Consider the following 25,610-nt stretch of genomic DNA (forward strand, 5'->3'; position numbering starts at 1 on the left):
AAAAATGTGATACCAGAAACTCATTGGATAACTAGACCAAAATTTAAGAAATGCAACTATTATATGAGCACCACTTTTCAATCATATGTATTCCATATTTGTATAAATGATGTGTCATAACTACACCTAAACAACCAAAGACCAATGTTTGGGACATGTACAAATTAATAAGTCTAGGTTTCTAGGACCCCATTCAGACACAAGGCAGGGAAGTTGGTATCGGTTATGTTTTTGTCTACTTGTCACAAGCTGAAGTCATCTGTGAAGAGAACTTCATTTGAGATGTCCTAATCATATTGGCATGTAGGCCAGCCCTTCAGCCATTAGTGATTGACATGAAATAGCTCAGCCCTCTGTGACAAATACTATTCCTAGACAAGTTGTACTGGGGTATGTAAGAAAACAAAGTGGGCAGGTCAGAAGGCGTAAGGCAGTAAGCAGCTTTCCTCCTTAGTCTGTACTTGAGTTCTTGCGTTGGACTGTAACCTGTAGGATAAATAAGTTCTTTTTTCCCCAAGTTGCTTTTAGTCATTTTGTTTGATCATAGCATTAGGAAGCAAACTAAGACAGTAGTTTTTATTTTCTAAATCTGGAACAAAGATCATGTTATATATTCCCAGGACCTAAGAGTGGCCCTTTACAGTTTAATATGACAAACTGATTAGTCCATTCCTTTTCATCAGCAAGCTCTCCATTTAAACACTGTCATCGATACTATATTAAAAGTGACAAGAATCCTTTATATATGATACATAAAACACATTTTTTATCTTCCTCTTAAAGAGTAGACACTTTGCGTTCCAAAAAGGACATGTGTATTACTTGATTGTAAAGGTAATTTTAGTAATTTGCATGAAAGGTATTTCTGTGCATTGTATGCACTAATCCTCAAAGCATCTTTTTAAAGTGATAAATGCCTTATATAACCAAAGTGTAGAGATGAGAAAGGTGGAGAAATTTCTCTCAAGCAAAGCCAGCACCATGACTCACTCAGGTTCAAGATTCATAAAGGCAAATCCACCGCATTGTCAGTGTTCATATCAGAGACCTTATACAGTGGGGAATCCTTAAAAGGTGCATTTCCTGAGAGCTCTGTCCTTTGTGTTTATTTTTTCATCTGGTTAGCCTTTGGGTGCTGTTACAACATTTGAGAAAGACAGCGGTTTTGATAATCGTATATTTAAGGTGTTTGGTTCATTAACATATATTATCACATGGTGCTATCAATCTAAACATGGTGTATAGACCTAGTGACATGGTCATGCAATCCTAACTGAAGAGGCTGAAATAGAAGGATCAAGTTCAAGGCCAACATAGGCTACTCAGTGAGTGCTAGGCTAACCCAACAACTTAGACCCTCTGTCAAAGTCAAGAGTGGGGGGGAAAGGCCGTGACATAACTTATAACCCAGATGTAGTTGACTGCCACAATGTCAAACATGTTACAAAGCAAAAACAAGTTACCATTCAACATCTCTTGAAAAGCTGACGAACATAAAAAAGCTTAAAATTTTAATCAGTGCCAAAGATGTGATATTATTTGTTAGTATACTAAATGGCCTTAAATATATGATTTTCAAAACTGCTGTCTCTTTCAAATGCTGTAACAGCTCCCAAACAGAAACACACTGAGCCGATACTTATCAGAACGAGTAAGTAGTGGGGGTTGACTGGACTCCTTAACCCATCCAAGAAATGGTAGAAAACATTGCCAAAGCTGACTTGTACAAAGCTTCTTTTTTTTTTTTTCATTAACTTGAGTATTTCTTATATACATTTCGAGTGTTATTCCCTTTCCCGGTTTCCGGGCAAACATCCCCCTTCCCCCTCCCCTTCCTTATGGGTGTTCCCCTCCCAACCCTCCCCCCATTGCCGCCCTCCCCCCATAGTCTAGTTCACTGGGGGTTCAGTCTTAGCAGGACCCAGGGCTTCCCCTTCCACTGGTGCTCTTACTAGGATATTCATTGCTACCTATGAGGTCGGAGTCCAGGGTCAGTCCATGTATAGTCTTTAGGTAGTGGCTTAGTCCCTGGAAGCTCTGGTTGCTTGGCATTGTTTTTCATATGGGGTCTCGAGCCCCTTCAAGCTCTTCCAGTTCTTTCTCTGATTCCTTCAACGGGGGACCTATTCTCAGTTCAGTGGTATGCTGCTGGTATTCGCCTCTGTATTTGCTGTATTCTGGCTGTGTCTCTCAGGAGCGATCTACATCCGGCTCCTGTCGGTCTGCACTTCTTTGCTTCATCCATCTTGTCTAATTGGGTGGCTGTATATGTATGGGCCACATGTGGGGCAGGCTCTGAATGGGTGTTCCTTCAGTCTCTGTTTTAATCTTTGCCTCTCCCTTCCCTGCCAAGGGTATTCTTTTTCCTCATTTAAAGAAGGAGTGAAGCATTCACATTTTGATCATCCGTCTTGAGTTTCGTTTGTTCTAGGGATCTAGGGTAATTCAAGCATTTGGGCTAATAGCCACTTATCAATGAGTGCATACCATGTATGTCTTTCTGTGATTGGGTTAGCTCACTCAGGATGATATTTTCCAGTTCCAACCATTTGCCTACGAATTTCATAAACTCGTTGTTTTTGATAGCTGAATAATATTCCATTGTGTAGATGTACCACATTTTCTGTATCCATTCCTCTGTTGAAGGGCATCTGGGTTCTTTCCAGTGTACAAAGCTTCTTTTAAGCCACCTGATAAAGATTAATGAACGAGGTTGTAGCTTAATTACTTTGTAAAGTGTATCAAGTATTGTGCTTACTCTTTAATATATGACAATGAATAATTAGGTCCAATAATATATATTTACTCCTCAGTTCTCTCTGAGTTGTCTAGATTCCCAACCAATTCTTCCATGTTTCTCAGTACAGCTTGGCATCTACAGTCAGCCTCCTTTTGTCCTATTAGGTTAATTCTGCAGACACAGTTGCTTCTGTGTAGATATTGCTTCAATTAGTTCATCAGACAGCGGTGACTGCAAAGACTGCAGTAGGACAGCAATGGTTACCCAGGCCAGTGGCTGGTCATCAGAGGCCAAACTCTTCATTATCTCTAAAACGCTTTATCCAAACCGAAGGATAAATACCACTCTTGCTTCAAATATTTTAAGTCAATATTGGGACAATTTATATAATACCATTTCACTTATTTTCCTCTATTGAAAATTTTAAAAAATGGCCACGAGTTTAAAAAATTTGGAAACTGCTTTCAAGTTTATTAATCCACTATTGAGGGTAGGAAATTAGCATGTTCTTTTTTAGGATAATTAATCCCTGAGTACTGTGATTGGTCCTAGGATATCCTGAAGATGTTAGGATCTGCTGGGAAGATTTATACCATCAGAAATGTTTCTATGAAACGGGGGAGAGGACTATATGGCTACTCGAAAGAGCATCTTTAGAAAGTATTTAACTCACAGGTTCAAGGACTATCATTATTTCTTGCAAGAAAAACTATAATATAGACAATGCTTACTTCAAAAAGGCAGTAATTTTCTTGTTTCTTCAATAGTTCCCTTGTTGAGGATAAACAAACGCTCCCTGGGTACTATTTTTACTACAATGTCTGATAGATGGAGGGAACGACATAAAGAAGGCAATTATCGTGGCTTTGAGATGATTAATACAACGAGAGAGAGAGAGAGACAGAGAGAGAGAGAGAGAGAGATGTGGCAACGCCCCAATGTAATGAGACGAGTGACGAGTGCATAATAGACTGTTATAAAGAGAGGTGAGATCAGAGAATAGGTCTTGCTGGGCACTGTGTTCAATGTTTGCAGTTATAGACAAAGGAGGTATTTCTACTGGTTCAGGTTCAAAGGATGCATTTTAAAATAAAACTTTCTATAGTCCCTACAAAGCTGGAGTACAAGACTCAGGGATGAGGGAATCCAGGAACAAGGGCCCTATCCACTGCAGAGAATTGACAGAGAGGAAGGCAGGCTGCTGCTGCTACCTCTCCACACAGTGCTAAGCTTATGACAATATTGCCCACCAACTGACAACTGATGAGAAGACCAAAGTGGTCACTGGGGTTGGCCATGCTTCATCACCTCCTCCAAGTTCACAGTTAAGACTGTCTCTGACACAGTGTTACATCATGACACCCCAGCTGCCATGGAAACCGATAAGGCAAGTACCTGGTATGTTCTACTTAGGTAGGACCTATCTACACGCCCCCTGCCCCCTGTAATCTATTCTCAGGAGGAACCAAAGGCACACAAATGGATTTGCTAAATGTAAGTAGATTGATGCTGACGATGTGGCCCCCATGAGGGCACAACAGAAGGGAGATGCCAAAGAGTAAAGAATCCAGCCCCTGGCAGGTCATTCTTGGCAACATGAGCAGTTTAAGTTTTATCCTAGAGGAAGTCTGGAGAAACATCATTGGAATCTCATTTTTAAAAATCACTGTGCACTGTGGAGGGTGCTTCTGAAGGATTGGATGTATGATGGCCCCACAGGATCATACCTTTGAAACCTCAGTCTCCAGTTGGTGATACTCTTTTGAGATGTGGAACCTTTTGGAAGGGGAAGCTAGCTGAAGAAAGAGGTTAGTGGTGAGGGTTGTCCTTGAGAGTATGTCCATGCTTACTGTCTCCTCTCTGCTTCCTGACCCAGCTACATGTGAACGAGCAGTCACTTTAGCACTGGCAGAACCAAGAACAGCTCTGACCACCATGCTTTCCCTATCATGATGGACTCCACCCCAAAACTGTGAGCCCAGATCAACTCCCCATCCCCTTGTTTTTTGCTATGTATTTGGTCATAGTAACAAGAATGATGGTTGATACAATTCGTACAAGGAAGATGAAAGAGTTCATAAACATTTCTATATTCATAGCTGGGACAGATTCCTATAACAAGAGCTAAACAGGTCAACTTATTTACTCTATGTAATGGAAGCTATGTGAGAGAAGAGTACCTTAGGCTATTTCCTGGAGTCAGCTTTAAATGCTATTTCAATATAAAATAATCATTTTAGAAAACAACAAGACACATAAGTACCTTCTATAGATCTAGAAATTTAAAAAGTAATAGAATAAAATCCTTAGAAAAATTTAATGGTCACTTCTCTTCAATTTGAATATGCATTTGTTAATGCTGTGTGTGTGTATGTGTGTGTGTATGTGCGCATGTGCATGCATATGCTCCTAGAAGACATTTTTCTTTATTTTTACACACACACACACACACACACACACACACACACACACACACTCAAGGACAATTTTCCAAAAGTTTGTGTATACTCTATTTACGTAGTTGTGTAACTATAGTTACACACACACACACACACACACACACACTCAAGGACAATTTTCCAAAAGTTTGTGTATACTCTAAGATGGTATTCATTTTTGATACTCATGAAGGTTGATTTGAGTGATTTTCTTATCAGTAGTCCATTTCTCCCCATTCTATATATTTTATATACTTGATGAAGAGGTTGGCTTCTTATGAAAGATCTTTTGGCCACATTTTTTTCTGCAGAGAAACAACCCTAGATCCCATCAAAGTGTCATCCAAATGAGTAACTCAAAATGAAGTTTATCACAAGCTTTTGTAATTGGGTCTTTGGCTACCCATGGGCAAGGTTATCATTAAGGAGTGGCTTCTCACCCACACAACACTAGAAGTACTCAGCCATGATTTCGTAGCATAATATTGTTTCCTTTGGGAACAAAAGTATAAAGTATTTGTGATTTTTCTCAAAGCAACAAAGTGATTTATCACTTCCTAAATGCACTGCCATCTTCCTGGCAGAACTAAGCTCCCCTGACATACTCTCTCCACTGTGACCATGGACATTTGATGGATAAAGGATTAATCTAGGATTATGAGAAGGGAGAGAAAAGTGTGAGTTTTTTTAGTGTGTCTCATAAACAAGAAATATAGAGAACATGGTTAATCAACCTCAGTCATTTTTCAAGCACATGAGTAAGTGCAAGCCTGTTTTATTAGATTAAGTCCTTCACTAATGTACCATGTATGCACCAATGGAAATGTATATAAAGGCTGGCTCTGGCTGTGTCCAGTGTCAATGTCCACATTTCTTCAATCAACTCTCAACACAGGAGAGAAGTCACATTAAGTTATACATTTATTTTCTAGGTTTTGAAACAGAAACCTTCAGGTCTGTAAGTGGCTGTTTTATTTGCTTCCCCTTGTGCTCAGTTGCAAACAAGTTAACTGTCACCTAAATTTAAAGTTCTTTTTTTTTTAGGTAAAAAGTAGTTAGGAAACTAAGTTCCCCAAAGAACTTCCTTTTGTTAATAGGAAGTGCAGTACTAGACAGTATGAAGATAACATAAGCAGGCTCAGAGTGAAGTCAAAAATGGCTACCAAGAGAGTTGGATGCCTGAGGAAATGTAAGAGACATAGCAGTCTGTGCTGGGACTGGAATATTGAATATTTATATACTGCTTCAGTTTCCTATCCCCTGCTGCATTAAAAACCTTATTATGACTGAAGATATATACATATACATATATATATATAAAAGAATTTTAGCCACACACACACACACACACACTGTATTTGATAAGAAAGACCTTCTTTAGTAATAAATTAATTAATCACAAACAAATTTATATCAAAAAATATTGTGGAGACTCACAGATGTGAAAAATCTGTTTTCAAATTAAATCTGTGAAAGTTACTAAGCTACATTCAAGAGAACAAAAGAAATTAGTAACCAATGGTCCCAGCTGTCTATGATGCCCAAGAATGACAAAGACCAGCATTGGCAAGATATCCCTAAAGGTTCAAAAGGAGCGCTATACCGCGGCAGGGCAGCAGGGACAAACTGCTAATTGGACTTAGGGCCCACTCAACAAGAGGCAAATAGTGGCTGATTCTGGAAAGAAACTCGGCTTCCTGGGACTGGGGAGACCATGGATCTTAGAGAAGAACTAACTACTGACATTTTACTAGTATAATAACCAACTGTTTTCTAAATACTTATCCTTGTACCTAAAGTTAAATATGGCTCTCATGCCTCAACAAAGAAGCTTCTTACAGCATACCGAGACTATCACAGAAAACTGCAACGGACCCAAACGCAGAGAAAAACTGGTCATGGTGTGCCCGGTACATATGTCTACAGTACAACTCCTGCACTGAATACTTGGGCGTATCATAGGCTAGGGACACATGAATATGAGAACCAGAGGGCCAGGAACTTTACTGTGAGATTGTGTTTCCAGGATGTGACTAGAGAGCTTCATCCAGAGTACTTGAACAATATGGCTGCCCATGCAAGACCATAATTAATACCACACCAATAGACATGCTAATATAATGTGTCATGGGGAAGTCTCACAGGGCTCTACAACTAGACCAAGAATTATAGGCAACTAAAGAATACCGAAATAGGGAAAGTTAGCCTTCCCCAAGGATGAGCCTCCTAATAGATTATCCAGTACAAAGATGATCAGCCTTGAATATATACACATACGGACCCCTTTAGTCTCATCTGTGTGTGTGTGTCTGTGTGTGTGTGTGTGTGTGTGTGTGTGTGTGTGTGTGTAAAAAGTCATCAGAGAAAAGGAGGTCAAGGATTTGAAGGATGTAAAGGGTCAGGGGAACATGGGAAAGACCAGAAAGTGAAAAATGAGAAGAGGAATGTAATTAGATTTTAACTAAAATTATGCAATTTCCTGTTACTAAAAGTCAACGTATAAGAACATAAATATATATAAGGGCTTTCCCCCCAAAAGTTTAGATAATTTTTTTTCTTTTTTCTTTTTTTCGGAGCTGGGGATCAAACCCAGGGCCTTGTGCTTGCTAGGTAAGTGCTCTACCACTGAGCTAAATCCTCAACCCTGATAATTTTTAAGAGAATTAAAAACTTTAAAAATGTTTATATAAAGACTTCAATGAAAACAAAATTTTCCTAAATGTTTGCCTTTATAAACCCAAATGGGAGGAAAAGAAACATGATTTTATAAACTATCCATTGAATTAATTTCTGCATATTATTTAGCATACTAGGTCTTCAGTTTCTTTAATGTAATTATTGATGATTTAGATGAATCTGAGAAATGTGCATATAAATAAAGTTTTATCTAAGAATGATTCTCATTTTATAAAAGTGAAATAAAGTGTAGTTCTGATATAAGGTGTGTCTATCTACATGGCATTCCCAATGTCAAAAAAAGATGCTAGATTTACTCATGAAGTTGCGGAATAATGCAAGAAATACCTAGCACACCTCTTACTTTTTCTCCCAGTCTCCAATGCATCTGCTGTATAGGACATTACCCTCTAACATGCAGTAATTTGAAGCAGTAGCCTGTTACATGTCATGATCAAGTGTATAGAATTTGGAGCCAGAGCATTTGAGTTTGTACCTAGTTACCATGACAACCCTGACATGTGTTAGTTCATGTTGATTTTTATTCCCTTAATACCTTTATATGTAAATTAGATACATAGTGACTCCGTAATATGGTAAAAAATAAAATTAAATGGATTAATACTGACAAAGCCCGTGTGTAAATGCCAAGCACATAGGGAAATACCTGATAGTTTTCATAAATTAATTACTGTAAACATTCGTGATCATATTCTAAAAATACCTATAAAAGATCAGCCATGTTTGAGTATTTGGTATTGTTTACAAAGGCCAATACAATGATCTTATAATTAATGTGTTGGAAAAAATGCAAGTAGACATTCAGCTATGGTTTTTGGTATATTATTTCTATAAATACATATTTTTATTAAGTATAACAAGTTGCACTAATAATGTGTTCAAATTTCTTGATCCTGATTTTGTCCATTCATTTCTAGTGTTCTTTTTATTGATGTTTTCCAGTAAAACCCAGCAATATTTGAAAAAAAATGAACATTTATTTTTCTGTCTGTTCAAGCTAACCTCCCATCCTACACATTTCGCATCCGTGGTCTCTGTTCTCACCCTTTCTCCCATTATTGAAAATAGATTCTTTTCTCACACAGTGTATCCTGATTATTGCTGCTCCTCTTTCTACTGTTCATATTCTTTTTCCACCTCCATTGCAAGCCACATCCAAACCCTATCTGTCTCTTATTTTAAAAGAGCAGGCTTCTAAGAGATAATAATAAAATACAGCCAAATGTAATATAAGACAAAAACTATCACATCCAATTTGGACAAGACAGACCAACAGAAGGAAGAGCCCAAGAGAAGGCACAAGAGTCAGAGACCCACTTGTCCACACACTCGGGAGTCCCATGAAAACACTAAACTCAAAGCCACAGGATATTAGGAGGATCTTGTGCAGATCCCCGCAGGCCCTATGCTGCTGATTTGGTCTGTGTGAGTTCATATGAGCTTTGCTCAGTTGATAAAAAGGAAGCTACCCTGCCTTCTCAAGTATTCCAGCAATATATTGTGCTCACACTACTAGTGGCTGTTATATTCTAAGAGCTGAGTAGAGAGAATGGAAAATCATAACAGTTTTGAGAATTAGACAATGATGATGATGATGATGATGATGATGATGATGATGATGATGATGATGATAATGATAATAATACCTAACATACATGGGGAAGTTTAACAAGGATATGTTGAATGTATTGTTAAGTTTCTTACCAGCTCCCAGAAGAACCTGATAAAGCATATATAGCTTGATTTAATAACGGGGAGGAGAGAGGGTACAAGGAGTCAGAGGACAGGCAGAAGGGCCGCTGAGATGGTTCTCCATTTGTAGTCCATTTTCTAAGGATGAGTGTCTGAGATGAACAACAGTTGGTGATGTGCATAATGGTAAAGGGTGTTGGTTATTGTGCCATGAGTTGAGTCATTTCAAACTGGTGCCTTGTCCTCTCTGATCCTAATTTCTTATACATGTGGGGAAATGGGGACAGGGAAGTGAACCAGAAGTTCAGATGAGGACATATTCAGCTTGCATTTTCATCAAACTTCTGTTTATCAACATGATTCTTGGCACCACTCTGATTTCCTACAATTTATTTTTCACTATAATGTTGACCACGGTGAAAAATCAGTCTTGACACTCTTGGTGGTATGACATTCTTGGTGGTGTGACATTCTTGGTGGTGTGCCTCTAAAGACCTTCTGATTACTGCATGGGATTCTCAGAACAAAGCCATTGAAAACAACAGTCAGGGTATGTTTTTAAAAGAAAGAAATGAAGAATCGATGGAGTCCATGATTTACTTTGGAAGGCAATGGTTTGTTATCTTGTGGATATTTTGATTGGCAAAGTGTTTTACTGCTTGTCTACTGACCGGGGGCAACTAAGTCACCATTCTGTTTTTCAGTCCTTTGATATTCAGCCATCGAGGTTATTTTAGGACACAGAATTCTTCCTGGTCTGTCTCAGTCTTTTGACATTTACTCTACCAATCTTTTGAACCACACTTTTTAAAATGTCAGTTCCTTTCAGCATGAGGGGTCTAATAATAAGCACTATACACTGAGTAAGTTCAGAGCTTACTAAGTATGTTTATGGTAACAATAACTGATCATCATAGAAAGCTAACTATATGCCTGTGTCATTCTGAGCACCTACATGTATTAACAAGTGGGTGCTTGCAATATCCCCATGAAACTACCACTCCTACCTCTGTGTGCTTAACAGATAGAAAAGCTGAAGTGCTAGAAGATTGAGTTATCTTTTTTCTTTCCTGGCACCTAAGGGAAAAGATTCAGTTCCTGCAATTGTTTTAAAGACCCTTGTGTTTGTCTTATATTGCAAGGCAGTATTTTAATGTCCATTTAAGAAGAATTCAGAAATGCATCGAGACTGATGCCTGAAATGCCAGAGGTTGTAGGCAGATGTGAGGCTCCACATCTTCCACATTCTCCCTCTCAGGTGTCCTGATGCTGCTGCACACCAGGCTCAAAGAATAAAGCAGAGTCTGGAACCAGCAGGCCCCTTGTGCATTTTGGAGGAGTGTGAAAAATCTTACTGTTATGGTTCTTTTAGGTGAAGGCCTTCTTCAGCGATCTTTAATGAAGCACCTCTGAGATGGTCTTAGCTTGTTCGTATTTCCTTATTGGGGTGGGTTTGAGCGCATACACTTTTTTGGGGGTGAACCAATGTTTTGCGGTGAGAATATCTAGTGTGGGGAAAGGTGATTGGTGGGAAGCGAAGGCACTGAGATACATTATTAGCGTGAAGAGCTGTTCAGGTGCTGCTGGGTTCCTGACTACTCGTGACCACTTGGTTGGGGGTTGCCCGGTTATGTTCTTCAAGGCAGCCAAGGAAATAGGGAAGAAGCAAGTTCCACTTCTGCTGGTCTCATGTTTTGAAATTTCTGGGGTTTGAACAGGCTCTACCTTATCATTTCCACCAATTTCTCTTGTGACACAGTCCAGGTGTCACAAGAGACTCCCACCCCACTGATGCACCTTTTAAAAAACAATCAGGACTGTGCTGTTTATACACCATTGGAAAACTTCTTTTTGTACTTTTATCATAAACAAAACTCATTTTATATTTAGTACAGATGGTATTTTAGAATAATGTTATTTATGTATCATTAAGCATTTAAACGGAAGGCAAATACCATTTACTTAGAGTCTTGGTTAATAAAGAGACACACCATAGAATTGCTTATATTCACTCCCTTTATATCAGGGGGGAAAATCTTTTTCTTACCATCATAGGTTTACTGGCTGATACCCTGAACCTAATTTCCTTTGCTTTCCTCCAAGAGTACATCTCCTGCTCTCACCTAATGTGTATTCCATTGCTCTCCTTTATTCCTACTCCTCGACAGTGTCTTGGCTATAACTGACTATGAGCAGGGTAACCTCTCATGCATGTTGTACAGTACCAAAACCAGGAAGGGAACTTAGGCAAACATGGAAACGAGCCCAAGATGCTGGGCTGATGTTAAACAGAAGATCTCCAAGATCATGAAGTGCCAATCCAGGGTAGCTTTAAGATAAAAAGGCAACGGAAATCCTTTTCTAAACTTCTCCTTTAGGAATTTATTTTTCCAAAGGAACAGAAATACTGGAGGCAGGGAGAAAAAAAAAGAAATACCATTAGTTCACTGACATTTTATTGTAGGAGAACATCACAGTGAGGGTTAATAGTGGATACAAGTTCAGGTAGTGTGTGTGTGCACGCGCTTGTGCGCAAGTGTGTGTGTGTGTGTATGTGTGTATGTGTGTATGTGTATGTGTGCATATGTGTGTATGTGGGTGTGTATGTGTGTGTATGTGTGTGTATATGTATAGGTGTATGTGCATATATGTGTGTATATGTGATGTGTGTATGTGTGTGTATATGTGTATGTGTGTATGTGTATATGTGTGTATGTGTATATGTGTGTATGTGTGTATGTGTATGTGTACGTGTGTGTGTGTGCGTGTGTAGCTGAGGATGTATTTGAACATGTGGAATTGGATAGGATAATTATGGGGAAGAAGTAAGAATGCACTATTGTGTAATATGAAGAAACTAACTGTAGCAGCAAAATAAATAAGATCTATATGAATTATTTATATAAAACTAGAGATTCAGAATTCATCTGTGGTGGCTCATACCAATTATCTCAGCATTTGGGAAATGGAAGCAGGAGGATCAAGAGTTCAAGGTCATCATCCCTGGCTCTCTACAAAGTTCCAAGCTCACACCATGAGAAACTGCCGACATTGTTGTCATTTATCTTTAGAGCTTCATTTCTAGTGCAACTTGTGTATGGCTAACCATACTCATGCAATGTTCTGACATAAATATGAGTAGCACAAATTTCCACCTACAGAATGACAACCTTATGCATGCATTCACAAGGTAATCTGACACACACAGTCACACAGTAACACTGCACACACACATTCACAGGGTAACCTTACACATACACATTCTCAGGGTAACCTTATATATGCATTCACAGGGTGACCTTACACATACACATTCTCAGAGTGACCTTACACACACATTCACAGGTAAACTTTACTCATGCATTCATATGATAACCCTACACAAATATATTCACATGGTAACCTTACATATACATCTACATGGTAACCTTATACATACATTCAAAGGGTAACCTTACACACACAGGCACAGAATAACCTTACACACACATTCACAGGGTAACCTTACACAGACGTCTACATGGTAACCTTACACACACACACACACACACACACACGCACGCACACACGCACACACACACATTCATTTGTTAACCCATTGCAGAAATTTTTAATATCAATTTGATATTTTTAATCTGCCTTGGATCATTTAGGTTTTGAGGAAAAGACACACGTAACCTTTGTATTTATAATAAGCCTTAATCAACATAAGAGATGGGCAGATATTTACCCTCTATGCTATTAAAATAAATTTCTACTGATAACCCCAAGTGATTATTTACTATATTTTATTTGGGCTGTTCCTAACTCTAATTGGACAGTCCTCAACCCACATTTTTATGACTTACCTAACCCACTGTGACTTCTCCTCCATTCCCTTCATCCCACCTCTTGCCTTATGATTCTCCTCAAACTTCCAAGCACAAAACCCTAAACCCCACTTATGTCTCTTCTGCCCAGCCACTAGCTGTCAACCTCTTTAGTCTCTAGTCAAAAATAGCATGATGGTAAGGTCACATAGCATCACTTGGGTATATGTGGGAACTCATTCCCATCTGTGGCAATCAGGTTTAATTAAATCCATATTAACAATAAAATACAAAGATCATCAGAGCAACCCATTTTGGTAACCTTACACACACATTCACATAACAGTATTCTCTCTCTCTCTCTCTCTCTCTCTCTCTCTCTCTCTCTCTCGGCAGCCTTGCACACATATTCCTGTTTCTGTTTCTCATTTTATTGTAGTCTGAGTAAAAAGTTACCCCCATGTTCTTCTCATACTGGGCATGGCCCTACTGCACAGGGCCACTTCTGCCAACTATGTCCCTTCAAATTCCTCTGAGATTTTGTTATCAGACAACTGTCAAGTAGTTCTATCAGCAACACTATAAACCAGCAATCACCTGTCATGTTCCATGGCATCTTTCTGGAAAGACCTCATTCAGGGTCTCAAGAACCTATTGGTTCACCTCTCCCATAGAGTTACTTCTGTGCTGATTTTTCTGTCTGTCAGGCGCCAACCCCACCACTGAACTATCCACAAATATGCTGTTGTAGCCATGAAGAGACAAGGTGGCCCCACTCTCCCACTCCCTGGTTCTCAGCAGATCTGTCTCCTTCATTTAACGATAAGACTTCTTGGAAATGTGCCTGGAGAGACAGCCCCACAGTTAAGAGCATTTGTTGTTCTTGTAGAAGACCTGGTTTTGATTCCCATAGCCCAGTCGAGAACTGGTAACTCCAGTTCATGTGGATTAGACACTCTCTTCTGACCTCCATGGGTGCTATGCAGACATAGGGCTGACATATATGCAAGAAAAATTCCAGTAAACATAAAACATTTAAAACCAGTTAATCTTTAAAAAGAAACTTGAATTAGTGGGCTATATTCTGCATTAAAGGTCTCTGGTCTCATCTTAAATTAGATTCTTATTCCATTAATACATACTTATTGTTTATTTGTTCACGGTAAGCTCTCACATGTACCAATTATACCCATATTCTCTTCAATAAAATGTAAATTGGGGGGCTCAAGATAATTGTTATTTGTTGTTCTATCAGGTCACAGCCTTAGTTCACCCAAAATATTTCTCAATATATAACAATAAAATATTTATTTCAAAACATCACAATGATTTTTTAAAATAATTTTTAGTACATAATCTATGGTACACAGAGTTTGACAAGTACTTGAAGTTTTCAATGTGAACTTTAAAAACCTTGTGTTGATATAAATATGCAAATCAAATGCAAACATATTTCACTGCTTACAGTGTGTTTGCATGATACACACATATGTACAAGCTGATATGCTATAAAATCATTAAGTAACAATACAAACAGGAGCAATATTTGCTAAATATCAGTTGTATTGCCTACAAATTTGAATCTACTTCCTGACAAACATTACAAAACTTTTAGGAAATACATGTATGTGCATTTTTCATGGAACAAAAAGTGCTTGTTGTTCTGTATATAAGATTTGATGAAGATGTGGTAACAGAGCTCATTATGACAGAAACTGTGCAAACCTAAGAAGACCTAATGGTGAAGTTATTTTTTTATATAAACCCACTGTTTTCTATTTTTTTAATATTTTGTTTGTTTCTTTCTTTCTATTTTACAATTTCTTTCTCACTTGCTTCACTTTGAGAATTTCTAGGAAACAGTGAAATGACACACTGTCCTTAAAGTTTATAAGATTTTCAGAATGGAAATAGCATTGAAGAGAGTCAGTTTTCTTCCATCACTTCTGTGGACATTCTAGTCTTATCTCAGAGACTCCAAGCTCTCTCTAACTGTAGATGATCAGCAGTCCATTTCCCAAGGAGCTTAAAGAGTATTATGCTTTGCTTTGTCCACGTATGTGAAGTTTAAGAGGTCATCAGTTAATATGACTGTGGATGACATATAAACAATGAAATTACCACTATCTGATTTGATGTGTGTGAGTGTGTGTGTGTGTGTGTGTGTGTGTGTGTGTGTGTAAGTGTACTTCTCCTTTCTTTAGTTGGAGATCTTTTACTGTGCTGTCAGACTTCAGTGTCCACAGGAGACTGATTTTTAAGACCCTGGTGTATATTGCAGACTCTGTAGATGCTCCAGTCTTCCATATAAAATGGCTTAATGTTTGTGAATATACAATGCATATTGACTGTACACTTTAAATCATCTTCTTATCACTACAAATATTAGTACAGTGTAAATACCATGTAAATGATTATACATACAATATTGATTAGGGAATAATGACAAAAATATCTATGTCAATTCAGATGGATTTTCCCAAATATTTTTGTCTGAATTTTGTTGAATCCACAAGTGCAGGGAGGATGCCAGTTTAATTAAGAAAAGATCAGTCTATTATCCTGTGAATGTGTTATTTGGATTTTAAAACAGTGATATTTTGACTTTCAACTTCTCATTTCTTTAGAGTTGTATTCATTTATATACATACACATATTTATGTATGTACATATGTAAATGTATGTAACCTGAGTTAAGTAGTCATATCACAGGAGACATATGAGACAAGAATAAGATAGTTGTGTGTGTGTTCTTGTATCATCTTTATCCTAAGTGAGTTGGGAGGCCAGATAGAATATAATCTGATGATTACGTTGCTTGAAGCCTATAGCAAGGCTAAAAAACAGAAACCAATCAGTAATTTCTCAAGAAGCAGAATATCGAGTTTGGCATCTTTCTTCGGTTTGATATAGCTTAAGCCCCAGGAAGATTCCTGGTTCTGTACTCACATGTAAAGCCTTCCTTTCTTTACCAAAAGGTCAAAGTGAGTCTGAGACTCCTACAGTTCCTTAGTGAGCAATACAGCTGGTGAAATTTCTTCCAGAACCCAGCAGCCCATGCTTTATTCTTTCTCCATTTTAAACTTTCCCATACTGTGCTCTGTGCTCATGTATATTTCAGTGTGTAAGACAAAGGGCGGATAAAGGTCTGGCTAGAACGAAAGTTTAAAATGCGTTTCTTAAAGGAAAATTATTTTTAGACTTTATGGGGAGAAGAAAATATAAGGAAAATAATACCCACAAATTATTTTGTATTTGAAGTAATATTCCCCCACAAGGCTGTATGTCTTCAACATATTTAGTCTCAAGAGGGTCTAGGTTCCACTGACGGGCAGTCTGTTTTCAGTTGCCCAGCTCACAGATTGTTTAGTTTTATTATTATAATATCTTCTTTCTTTCATTCTTCTTTTGCTTCCCATGAAGCTCTCTGGAGGCTTACTACTCCATAACAGCAAGAAGAAAGCAGGAGGAACAGAAAGTGTAAAACACAAACTCAGGACTATTTTTAAGTTAAAAATGTTTCATTCAACGACTTCCACTATGCCAGCACAGCACACACCTGTTTGAACATAGGAAACATGATTTCAATTTTCTCTTCTCTCTACTATCAAGTAATCAAGCTACTTTCTTTACTGTAATAATTTAAAATAAGTTCTGAACACGTTTCCATCCTACATATGCAACATTATGCAGCCTGACTCAGATTTCAAGTGCAAGTTGCAATAAAAGCCACAAAGGGGCACGCATTTCGCATCTCTGAGGTATCATCCTCTGAGGAGAGAATCCGATGACTAAACAATGTTTCACGAGGAAGTAGATAATTTTCACCAATATTAAATGCAGTGTGAGTATGAAAATTCAAGCAGATTAGAGAACCTGAACTCCTTGCATAAAAAAAAAAACACTCGATGTTTTCATCTTTTTCTCTTAGTTAGGAATAGTTGATTTTAACCTCAAACGATGCTCCTAGGCCGTGCTCCCCAAATGGAGCCTTCAGAACAGAAGAGCCAATAGCATCTGAGAAACTGTTCCGTAGCACAGCTCAATTACTGCATCTGAGACTCTGAGGGCCAGGCTCATCGCTTAGTGCTTGGGCCAGCGTCCCCGTTAGCTCCAGGCATGCTAAAGCTCTAACTGGCAGCGCTAAAGTTTAAAGGAGATTACATATCATAAAAGGAAAGTATTTTGATAACTATTATATAATCTAGATAGTAACGGCTATTATGAGGATGATAATGGCTATTTTCAGCAGACATTTACACACAGAGTAAAACTAGTTAGATCCTGTAAGAGTGAATACCTGCAGGGCTTGCCTTCCGTCACTTTAGTTTGAAAGATGTTAACATGAAACTGATCACTGGAGTACCATGTGATTGTGTGCCAACAGGGTAGCATGGAGTCACATTTGGTATGTCTAAGTCATGCGAGGACACTAAAGAAAGCCAACAGAGGTCAGTGACAATCGGTCTCTTGTGGCTGTAAAAATATAAAAAATAAAAAGGGTATAGGTTGTCTTTTACCCTGCTTGGTCCGCACCGCAGTGCCCCAAGATATCTGCTAGATATCTTGGCGGAAACACAGCTCAGCCTCACACTTTCCTACACTCAAACCCTCACATAAAAGAACACACAACACAATAACCTTTGACCCAATTGGTAAGATATAATTGCCCACTTAAACATACAAAGCCCGGTACCATCCATCCCTTGAGAACATTAATAACAACCTGTAAATACACAGAGCAGAATCTTAATATCACCTGCCATCTTGTCCTGCCATGGCTTCTCTGCCCCTCTCTCCCTCCTGTCTCTTCCTCTCTCCCTTAGTCTCCTCCTCTTCCTTCAAACTTCTCTCCCGCCCATCCTTCCTTCTCCTCCAATGACAGGCTTCCTTCTATCCTGTACCTGCCCTTCACCAGTACTTTATAAATTCAATGGAGAGGTGGTTCTGGTGAAGTCACCTGAGTTCTGAGTCCTTGACTAGGCAGCTGTCCTTGGGGCAGTGGAATTAGCATCAAAATACAGCAACTTCAGGGCAAACCACAACAGTCTCTGTCCCTAAGGGAGTAAATACCTAAGTGGATAAGACATGAGGGCATCTTCTAGCCATTGACCGAAAAGGTCATGGAAACTCATAGAGTTTGAAAGACTCTCTCTCAGTGAAGGCACTGTGCACAAGTATAAACCTTACTAAAACTGAGATCAAAGCTTTGCAGTCCATTTCGAGAAAGTTTTTTTTTTTTTTTCTACACAGAGCTATCTTACCTGGCAGGACTCTATAAACACTGAAAACACACTAAAGAGTTTGAGTCAGCGGAACTATAGAATGTGACCTATATCTGCAGCCCAGAAGCCCAGGCCCAAGGGCAGGAATGCAATGGAGCTGAAGGACATTAACAGTTTGTGAAGTAAATTAATGAGACATGATGATTCCAATGAAATTGAAGGGACAAATAGAGTCATCTGTCATTTTTCTCAGAAGTGCATGGGGAGGCAGATGTGTGTGTCCATGTGTCCATACGGTGTATAAGTGCTTGTGTACATGTACATGTATATGGAGGTATGTATGTGTGTGCCACAGGTCAACCACATGTATTTGTTGCATGTTATAGAGAATCCTTGTTTATGAAACAGAGCCTCTCACAAGCCCCAGGAATTCACTTGTCTCTAGCTGCACAGTGCTGAGATTCCAAGCAGGCACTATCATTCCTGGCTCTTTATGGGATGCTGGGAATTGAACTCCAGGCTTCATGCTTCAACAGCACTTTTCCAACTCATCACCAATATTTTAAAGCCCAGAGCTCACTTTTATTTTTTCCTGGTGGGCTTGACATATTAAAGTCAGTGAAAAAAAAATTTTTTTATTCATACTTATTAGATTCACCCAAATGTATATATTCTCTATTTTCCTGAATCCATGGCCCATATTGAATGATATCTCATTGCTGTATGCACTGTCTTTTAAGTTTAAATAGTCACAACAATATCTTTAGGAACTAACCTTGTCTCTGAACTCCCTCTTATTTTCCTCAAATTCATTAGAGAAATTATAAATAAGCTAACCTTAATTTTCTTGCTTGAGCCCACAATTCAGTTCATTAAAACAGCCAAAGCGAACCTTCTGCTGAATCTTATGACATTAGTCCCCAAACGCAAGCTCAGTAAGTGTGTAGCCGCTCCTTACTTGCCCTGGCAGTGTGACAAATGAGCTGGGGCGTGTACACAAATGACAAGAAGGACAAGATGAGCTTGTGTTCCAGCTGTGGGAAAGTAATGAATGGGTGTTGCCAAGTACACCCAGAAATGAGTTATTCTGGTGACACCTTGATCAGAACCTGCTAATAGCAGAAGACCTGCTACAATTTAGGAAAGCTCAGTGTGTTGGTTGTAGCTGAAAGAATTTAATTACATTTTATTTCTCCTCTTTGTATAAAAGAACAGACCCTTATGCACGAACAGAGAAGGATGTTTATCTTTTTCTTCCAGGTGGGCTCCGCCTAATACTTAGGAATTTTGGGAAACATGATGGAGCTAATTAGTCATGGGGGAAATTAGTCCAAGAAAATTAATCACTAGAATTCACCATGGAGTTGCCGCATTCTGTGGCTCGGAGATTATTCAATGGCTCCTCCCACCTTCCCTTTTCCTATTAGAGTAAATTCTTCCATGACTTTAATGGACTTCTTACACTCATTTTCTTGATACAGTCCCAGCCTATCATCCAGAAAACACTCAGGTTGAGCCAAGCCCTCCAAGTTTCTCCAATGTTCTCTGCAGGGGAAATTGCAGTGGGTAGAAATGCATTCACCAGCTGCCTGTCTTCCTTGCGTGTATACCTGCTTCAAGGATTTTAAAGATTATCCTGCTTGGGGACATTTTTGATAAGCCTGGAAATCAGATGTGCCAGGGACTTTAGTTCTTCTTGCATTGTGGCTAAATGTCCCTCACGAGATTGGAGCCAACATTTGCCAGATTAATTTAAAAGACCAGACTGTTAGGATACAGAGCAAAGTTCAGTGGGAAACAGTCATGAGGAGAATGAATATGAAAAGGCACAGTACTGTATCTGCAAGAGCTTGGAGTGGCGTGGGTGGGACCATGTGCTCTCCTGTGTCGCCTTATTTTTGTGTATAATTCTCCCATAAATTCTGTAAGCTTTTATTACAGCTTTTCATAAACGAGCCTGATGCATCTGGACTTCAGGAATCCGTGGAGGTAGAGAGCAGTAGATTTTCACCTGGTGTTCTAGGCTTCCTCTATGTTCCCAGGAGCACACTTACACTGTATTTCTGTATTTCCAGATGGTCCCACTAAAGTTTGATCAGACAAATGGGCTTGAGACAAACCGGATCAGATTTCTCCTAATCATTGTTTTCTAACACATAAAAATTATAATGCCAATCACAGCTATATCCAACTATGCTCCATATTTTAACATGAGATAGACCAGGGGAAGAAAGCATTTGTGGCCAGCACAGGAGAGTTTGAGACTCCAAAGTAGAATGCTTTTCAGCGTGCCTTCCTTAGGGATGTAAAGCTCAATTTCTCTATGTGAAATGTGTCCTAGTTTGTAACATGCCAATGTGGACAATAACTGTGGAGTGATCCTGGCTCCTCCTAGCAAAAGTGACAGGTGTGCATTAGCAGTTATAATCCATAGGTATAAAAACACTTAAAAATAGGACATGAGCATATCATCTACAATGCTAAATTACAGGTCTCATCAACAATATATCAGAATGCACACTGCTCCTGTCCTTTTCCAGAGGACAATTTGGAGCCCAACTCTCTTAACTCCAGTTCCAGAGAATTCAATGTGCTCTTCCAACCACCGTGGGTCCAGAACCTCTGTATCACACACTCATACAGACACGCATAAATAAGAATTTAAAAACTGATAAATGTTAAATTATAGTAGTCAACATGATTAAAAAGAATATAGACTCAAAACCAAAAGCATAAGCATGGAGAACTAAACCTTGAACTGAGGAAAGACATCAGAGTTGACCACCATTTCTCCATCTCTCACTGACTGCCTTCCTATTAGTCAGTTACATTCTCAGAATGTCTTTTCCAGGAAACAGTACCAAGGGGACTCCCTGAGCTTCCAACAGAGCTCCAAGCATGCGTCCCGTTTCACATCAGAGTTGGGGAAGAATTTCTTTAAGGATATATAGTTAGCAAAGCACAGCCCCTTGTTTCCAAGCACTTCCCTAGAAGTATACATACGTCTATCTATGAACCCATCTCTGCTGGCTGTGAATCTGTATGTTGATGCTTCCTTGTAAGGACATGACAGTGCTACCAGTCAGACAGGCTATTCTCCATGCAAACCAAAGGAAAGCTACATAGAGTTTAATGTCGGGGGATTTAATGAGATGATCTTGGAGGAGGTGCCTACAATGCTCACTGTAAGTGGGTCATAGTAAGAAGAAGACGGACTTACTAGGTCTTACTATATATGCAAAGTAACTACGAAAACAGATGCATAAAGCTAAATAAATCAGATTTCTATGAGCATTTTTCATGTGGGCACTTTGAATAAAATAAATGCTTGTTAAATGACTGTATTTAAAAATAGCATAATTAACTATTCAAAGTTATTAGACTTACTTTTCTTTCTTCTGAGCATGAAAAAGTAGTGAGATACTCACACATACACTGAGGTAGGGAGGGGAGGACAGAGGGACGGAAGGAGAGATACTGAGGTCCAAGTAGTCTAAATTAGAAAGATATATATTAGGTGACCATGGGTATTACAAGGTACTCATGCCCTTCACAGATACTTTGGCAATACACAAGAGGCAAAACCATGTTTGCTTTTGGTCTTGCCTACACATAAAGTAGCTAAGTAATTCCTTTAAGGAACATTTTGGTCATTAACTGTCAAGGTATGTGATGAATGTCTATCCTATTCCCTGTTGGAACAAGTTTCTAGCCTCAGACAATTATGTAACAGTTCCAACCTGGCCAAGCTGATGGGGAACACACCCAGATTGTATCTCCATGACTAGACAGTCCCTATCTGGATGTTTCTTCTTTGGCGTTTAGCTATATAACCGAAGCCTACTTCCAATTCCACAGCTCATCCACTTTTCCGGACTCATTTCTCCTACAAAGGCCTTGACCCTTCACCTCTCACAAGTATATAATCCCTCCACACACTACTAAATTTTCAAACAGTCTTTATTCTGGGGTGTTGGACATTGTTTTTCATTTGTCATTCTAATCCTCCTGACTCAGTAAAGGGAGACTCCCTGTAAAAATCATGACGAAACAGATGCTAGTATCTTCTTCTAAAAACATCTTAATGACATTTATTAGGATTTATGGTAAGCTTGGAGGAAATGAATGTGCTCAGCCGTACTTAGAACAGAAAGAATATTCATTTTCTTCCCGACTCTAGCTCTTCAAGAGAGGCAGGAGAAAAACTATTTCAGTGTTGTTACTGGAAGAACGAGCAGATATCCTGGCATGGTATTGATGCTGTCCTCAGAATCTGGTTCAAAGGCAGAGGGACCACCCTGCCATGGAAATGTTACAGAAGTCTAAGGATCAAATTGCCATAATTGCTTCAAACTGGTTTTTCCATGGAGGAGGTTTTGTTTGAGAAGCAGAAATGAAAACACATCAAGTGTCCTGAATTCTTTCTACAGCCCTGTAAACATTTCTCCTTCTTTCTCCCCCAAGTTCACGTCTCCAGGTTTTATGCCATGTCCCTATCTAAGTATGTAGGTAGATGGACAGCAGACACAGACGAATGATGAACTGATACACAAACATTCCGACAGCTGATGGGAGTCGTTCATGCTGGCCCTCTGTGTGATCTGGTTCTCCCCTTTATTTTCTCAAGTGGCATTTCCAGATAGTCCCAGAGGCCTTATCTCAGTAAACATATCCAAATATGGAGAATCTGCTTAAAGTAGAGATTCTGTAGTCCTGACATCAGCATGACAGCACTTTTAGACTCCTAAAGAACCCAGTGAACCCACACAGAATACACAAATAAACCACACCGGCATCCACATGTGAAAGACTGCCATGTAATACTCATTGAATGAGGACAGGCAAGGAGACGAAAAGACTTAGAGTCTTAAGTGTTGTGAGAGTAGAAACTAACTATTCCAATATCAATAAATCCATTTTCATCTGAATCTCAGAAAGTTTAGAAATTTCAAATTGCGTTTGATCCCTGCTTTTTTAAAGGACTATTAACAAAGATCTATCTAATGACCTTCCAGAACCTGTAATAGGGCTTTTCAATTTAGTTCAATTCCATTTTTGAGAAAATTGCTTTCACTCACCCAACTTTTCAAATTTAAAAGGGAGACTGACAGACAGCATGGTCTCACAGAGTGTCCTAGTTAGGGCTGCTACTGATGTACTAAAGCAGCAAGCTGGGGAGGAAAGACTTATTTTACTGACTTACCCTTCCGCACCACTGTTCATCAACAAAGGAAGTCAGGACAGGAACTCAAACAGGGCAGGAAGACAGAAGCCATGGAGGAGTGTTGCTTACCAGCTTGCTCCTGAGAGCTTACACAGTCAGCTTTCAGAAAGAACCCAGGACCTCCAGGCCAGATGTGACCTCACTCACAGTGGACTGGGCCCTCTCCTGTCTGTCAATGAGCTACAGGTTCATCTACAGACCGTCTTACAGAGGAATTTCTCAACTGAGACTCTCTCTTCTCCAACAACTCTGGCTTGTGTTAAGTTGATACAAAACCAGCCAGCACAGTAAGCAATGCTTCTGACACACATATTCAAAAGTTGATTTTAAACTTAGTTTGTAGCATACACCATGAAACTGAGGAACTCTAGCTGAAACCATCTCAATTTGAGTCACATTGTTTCTGCTAAATAAGAACATGGATATTAACTTCCATGCTCATTTGGGGACTCATTATACCCGAAAAAATTACTTATAAATAAAAATGTTCTTCTGGGCATGGTGGAATGGCCCTTAATCCTAAGACTTGAGAGACAGAGGCAGGTGGATCACTCACTGTGAGATCAATTCCAGCAAGTTCTAAATAATGAGTTACGGGTCAGTCAGTGTGAGACAGAGACAGAGACAGAGACAGACAAACAGACAGGGAGAGAGAGAGAGAGAGAGAGAGAGAGAGAGAGAGAGAGAGAGAGAGAGAAAGAGAGAGAGAGAGAGAGAGAGAGAGGGAGGGAGAGAGAGACTGTTACAAACAAAGAAACAAACATGTCCCTTAGCCCTTAGACAGGCAATCTGCCTGCAGATGGTGTTCTGAGGATAATCTATTTCACTATTACAGTGTGACCAGTTTTGCCATTTCTGAGTAAAGGCTGGTGTGATCCGAGTATTCCTTGCTAAAGAACAAATTACATTAATATAAATTAATTGTTAATCTAAGTGATTAAGGAAATATCCCTCTGCGATGATAAATACATTTGTATTCTGCTTTACACGTTTGCTAATCTATACTTTGAACTGATGCGTTAGTGACTGGACAGAACCTCTTCACTGACACATATGTGACGGCTGGAGAGGAAGCTTGGATGGTGACATGTTTACCCTTTAAGCATGAGGAGCTATGTCCAAGCCCTAGAGTTCATCTTTTTTCAAAACAAATGGGGCTTGGAATCCCAGCCCTAAGGAGGCAGAAGCCTGTGATCCTGAATTTCCCCAGGCCTCCAGCCGAGCTGTCATGTCAATGTTCTGGCCTGTGAGAGACTATCTCAAATGTAGGTGAATGGCACCAGAGGAATGCCCAGGGCTGTCTACTGGCTCCATGCTTATGCACAGACATGCGCACATGAAGATAGATAGATTCGTTTGAGACGAATGGGAAATCATCTCAAATGATAATGGATCCTAGTGAAAAAAATAAAAAAGTCAGTATTTGCAAACAACAACAACCAAAAGTGCTGGGTGAAAGCCGCTGTCCGTTTTTCAAAATCCACAAGGGGATACATTACAGCAAAGCCGTAGTCCACCAAAATATGGACATAATGACGTGTAATGTTTCATTCTGGTTTCTGAGCCACTTTTCTTATCTTCCTGTTATCTCCAGGTATCCCGGCCATCATCAGTGTCACCCCAATTCTGCTCAACTAGTCTCCTGTTTTGTTTTTGGCTTATTGTCATATCTCACATGATTTTTCTTTTCCAGGTGTGAAAAGGGCTGGACAGGAAATCGGTGCCACATCAGGTCTAACCTTTCTACCGAGGGTTTCGCGTATACTCAGAATTGTAGGTAAACAT

General features: G+C 39.2%; 1 protein-coding gene across 1 annotated transcript in view; it reads left to right on the forward strand.

Annotated features, from left to right (window-relative positions):
- Malrd1 (MAM and LDL receptor class A domain containing 1) overlaps window positions 1-25,610 on the forward strand; it is a 712,187-nt gene that overhangs the window by 653,422 nt on the left and 33,155 nt on the right. Inside the window, exon 36 of the mRNA NM_001287618.3 lies at window positions 25,519-25,598. Within this exon, the coding sequence (NP_001274547.3) occupies window positions 25,519-25,598 (80 nt within the window). The remainder of the gene's footprint in view (window positions 1-25,518; window positions 25,599-25,610) is intronic.

The sequence above is a fragment of the Rattus norvegicus genome, chromosome 17, assembly GCF_036323735.1.
Source record: "Rattus norvegicus strain BN/NHsdMcwi chromosome 17, GRCr8, whole genome shotgun sequence".
In the NCBI taxonomy this organism is placed as follows: domain Eukaryota; kingdom Metazoa; phylum Chordata; class Mammalia; order Rodentia; family Muridae; genus Rattus; species Rattus norvegicus.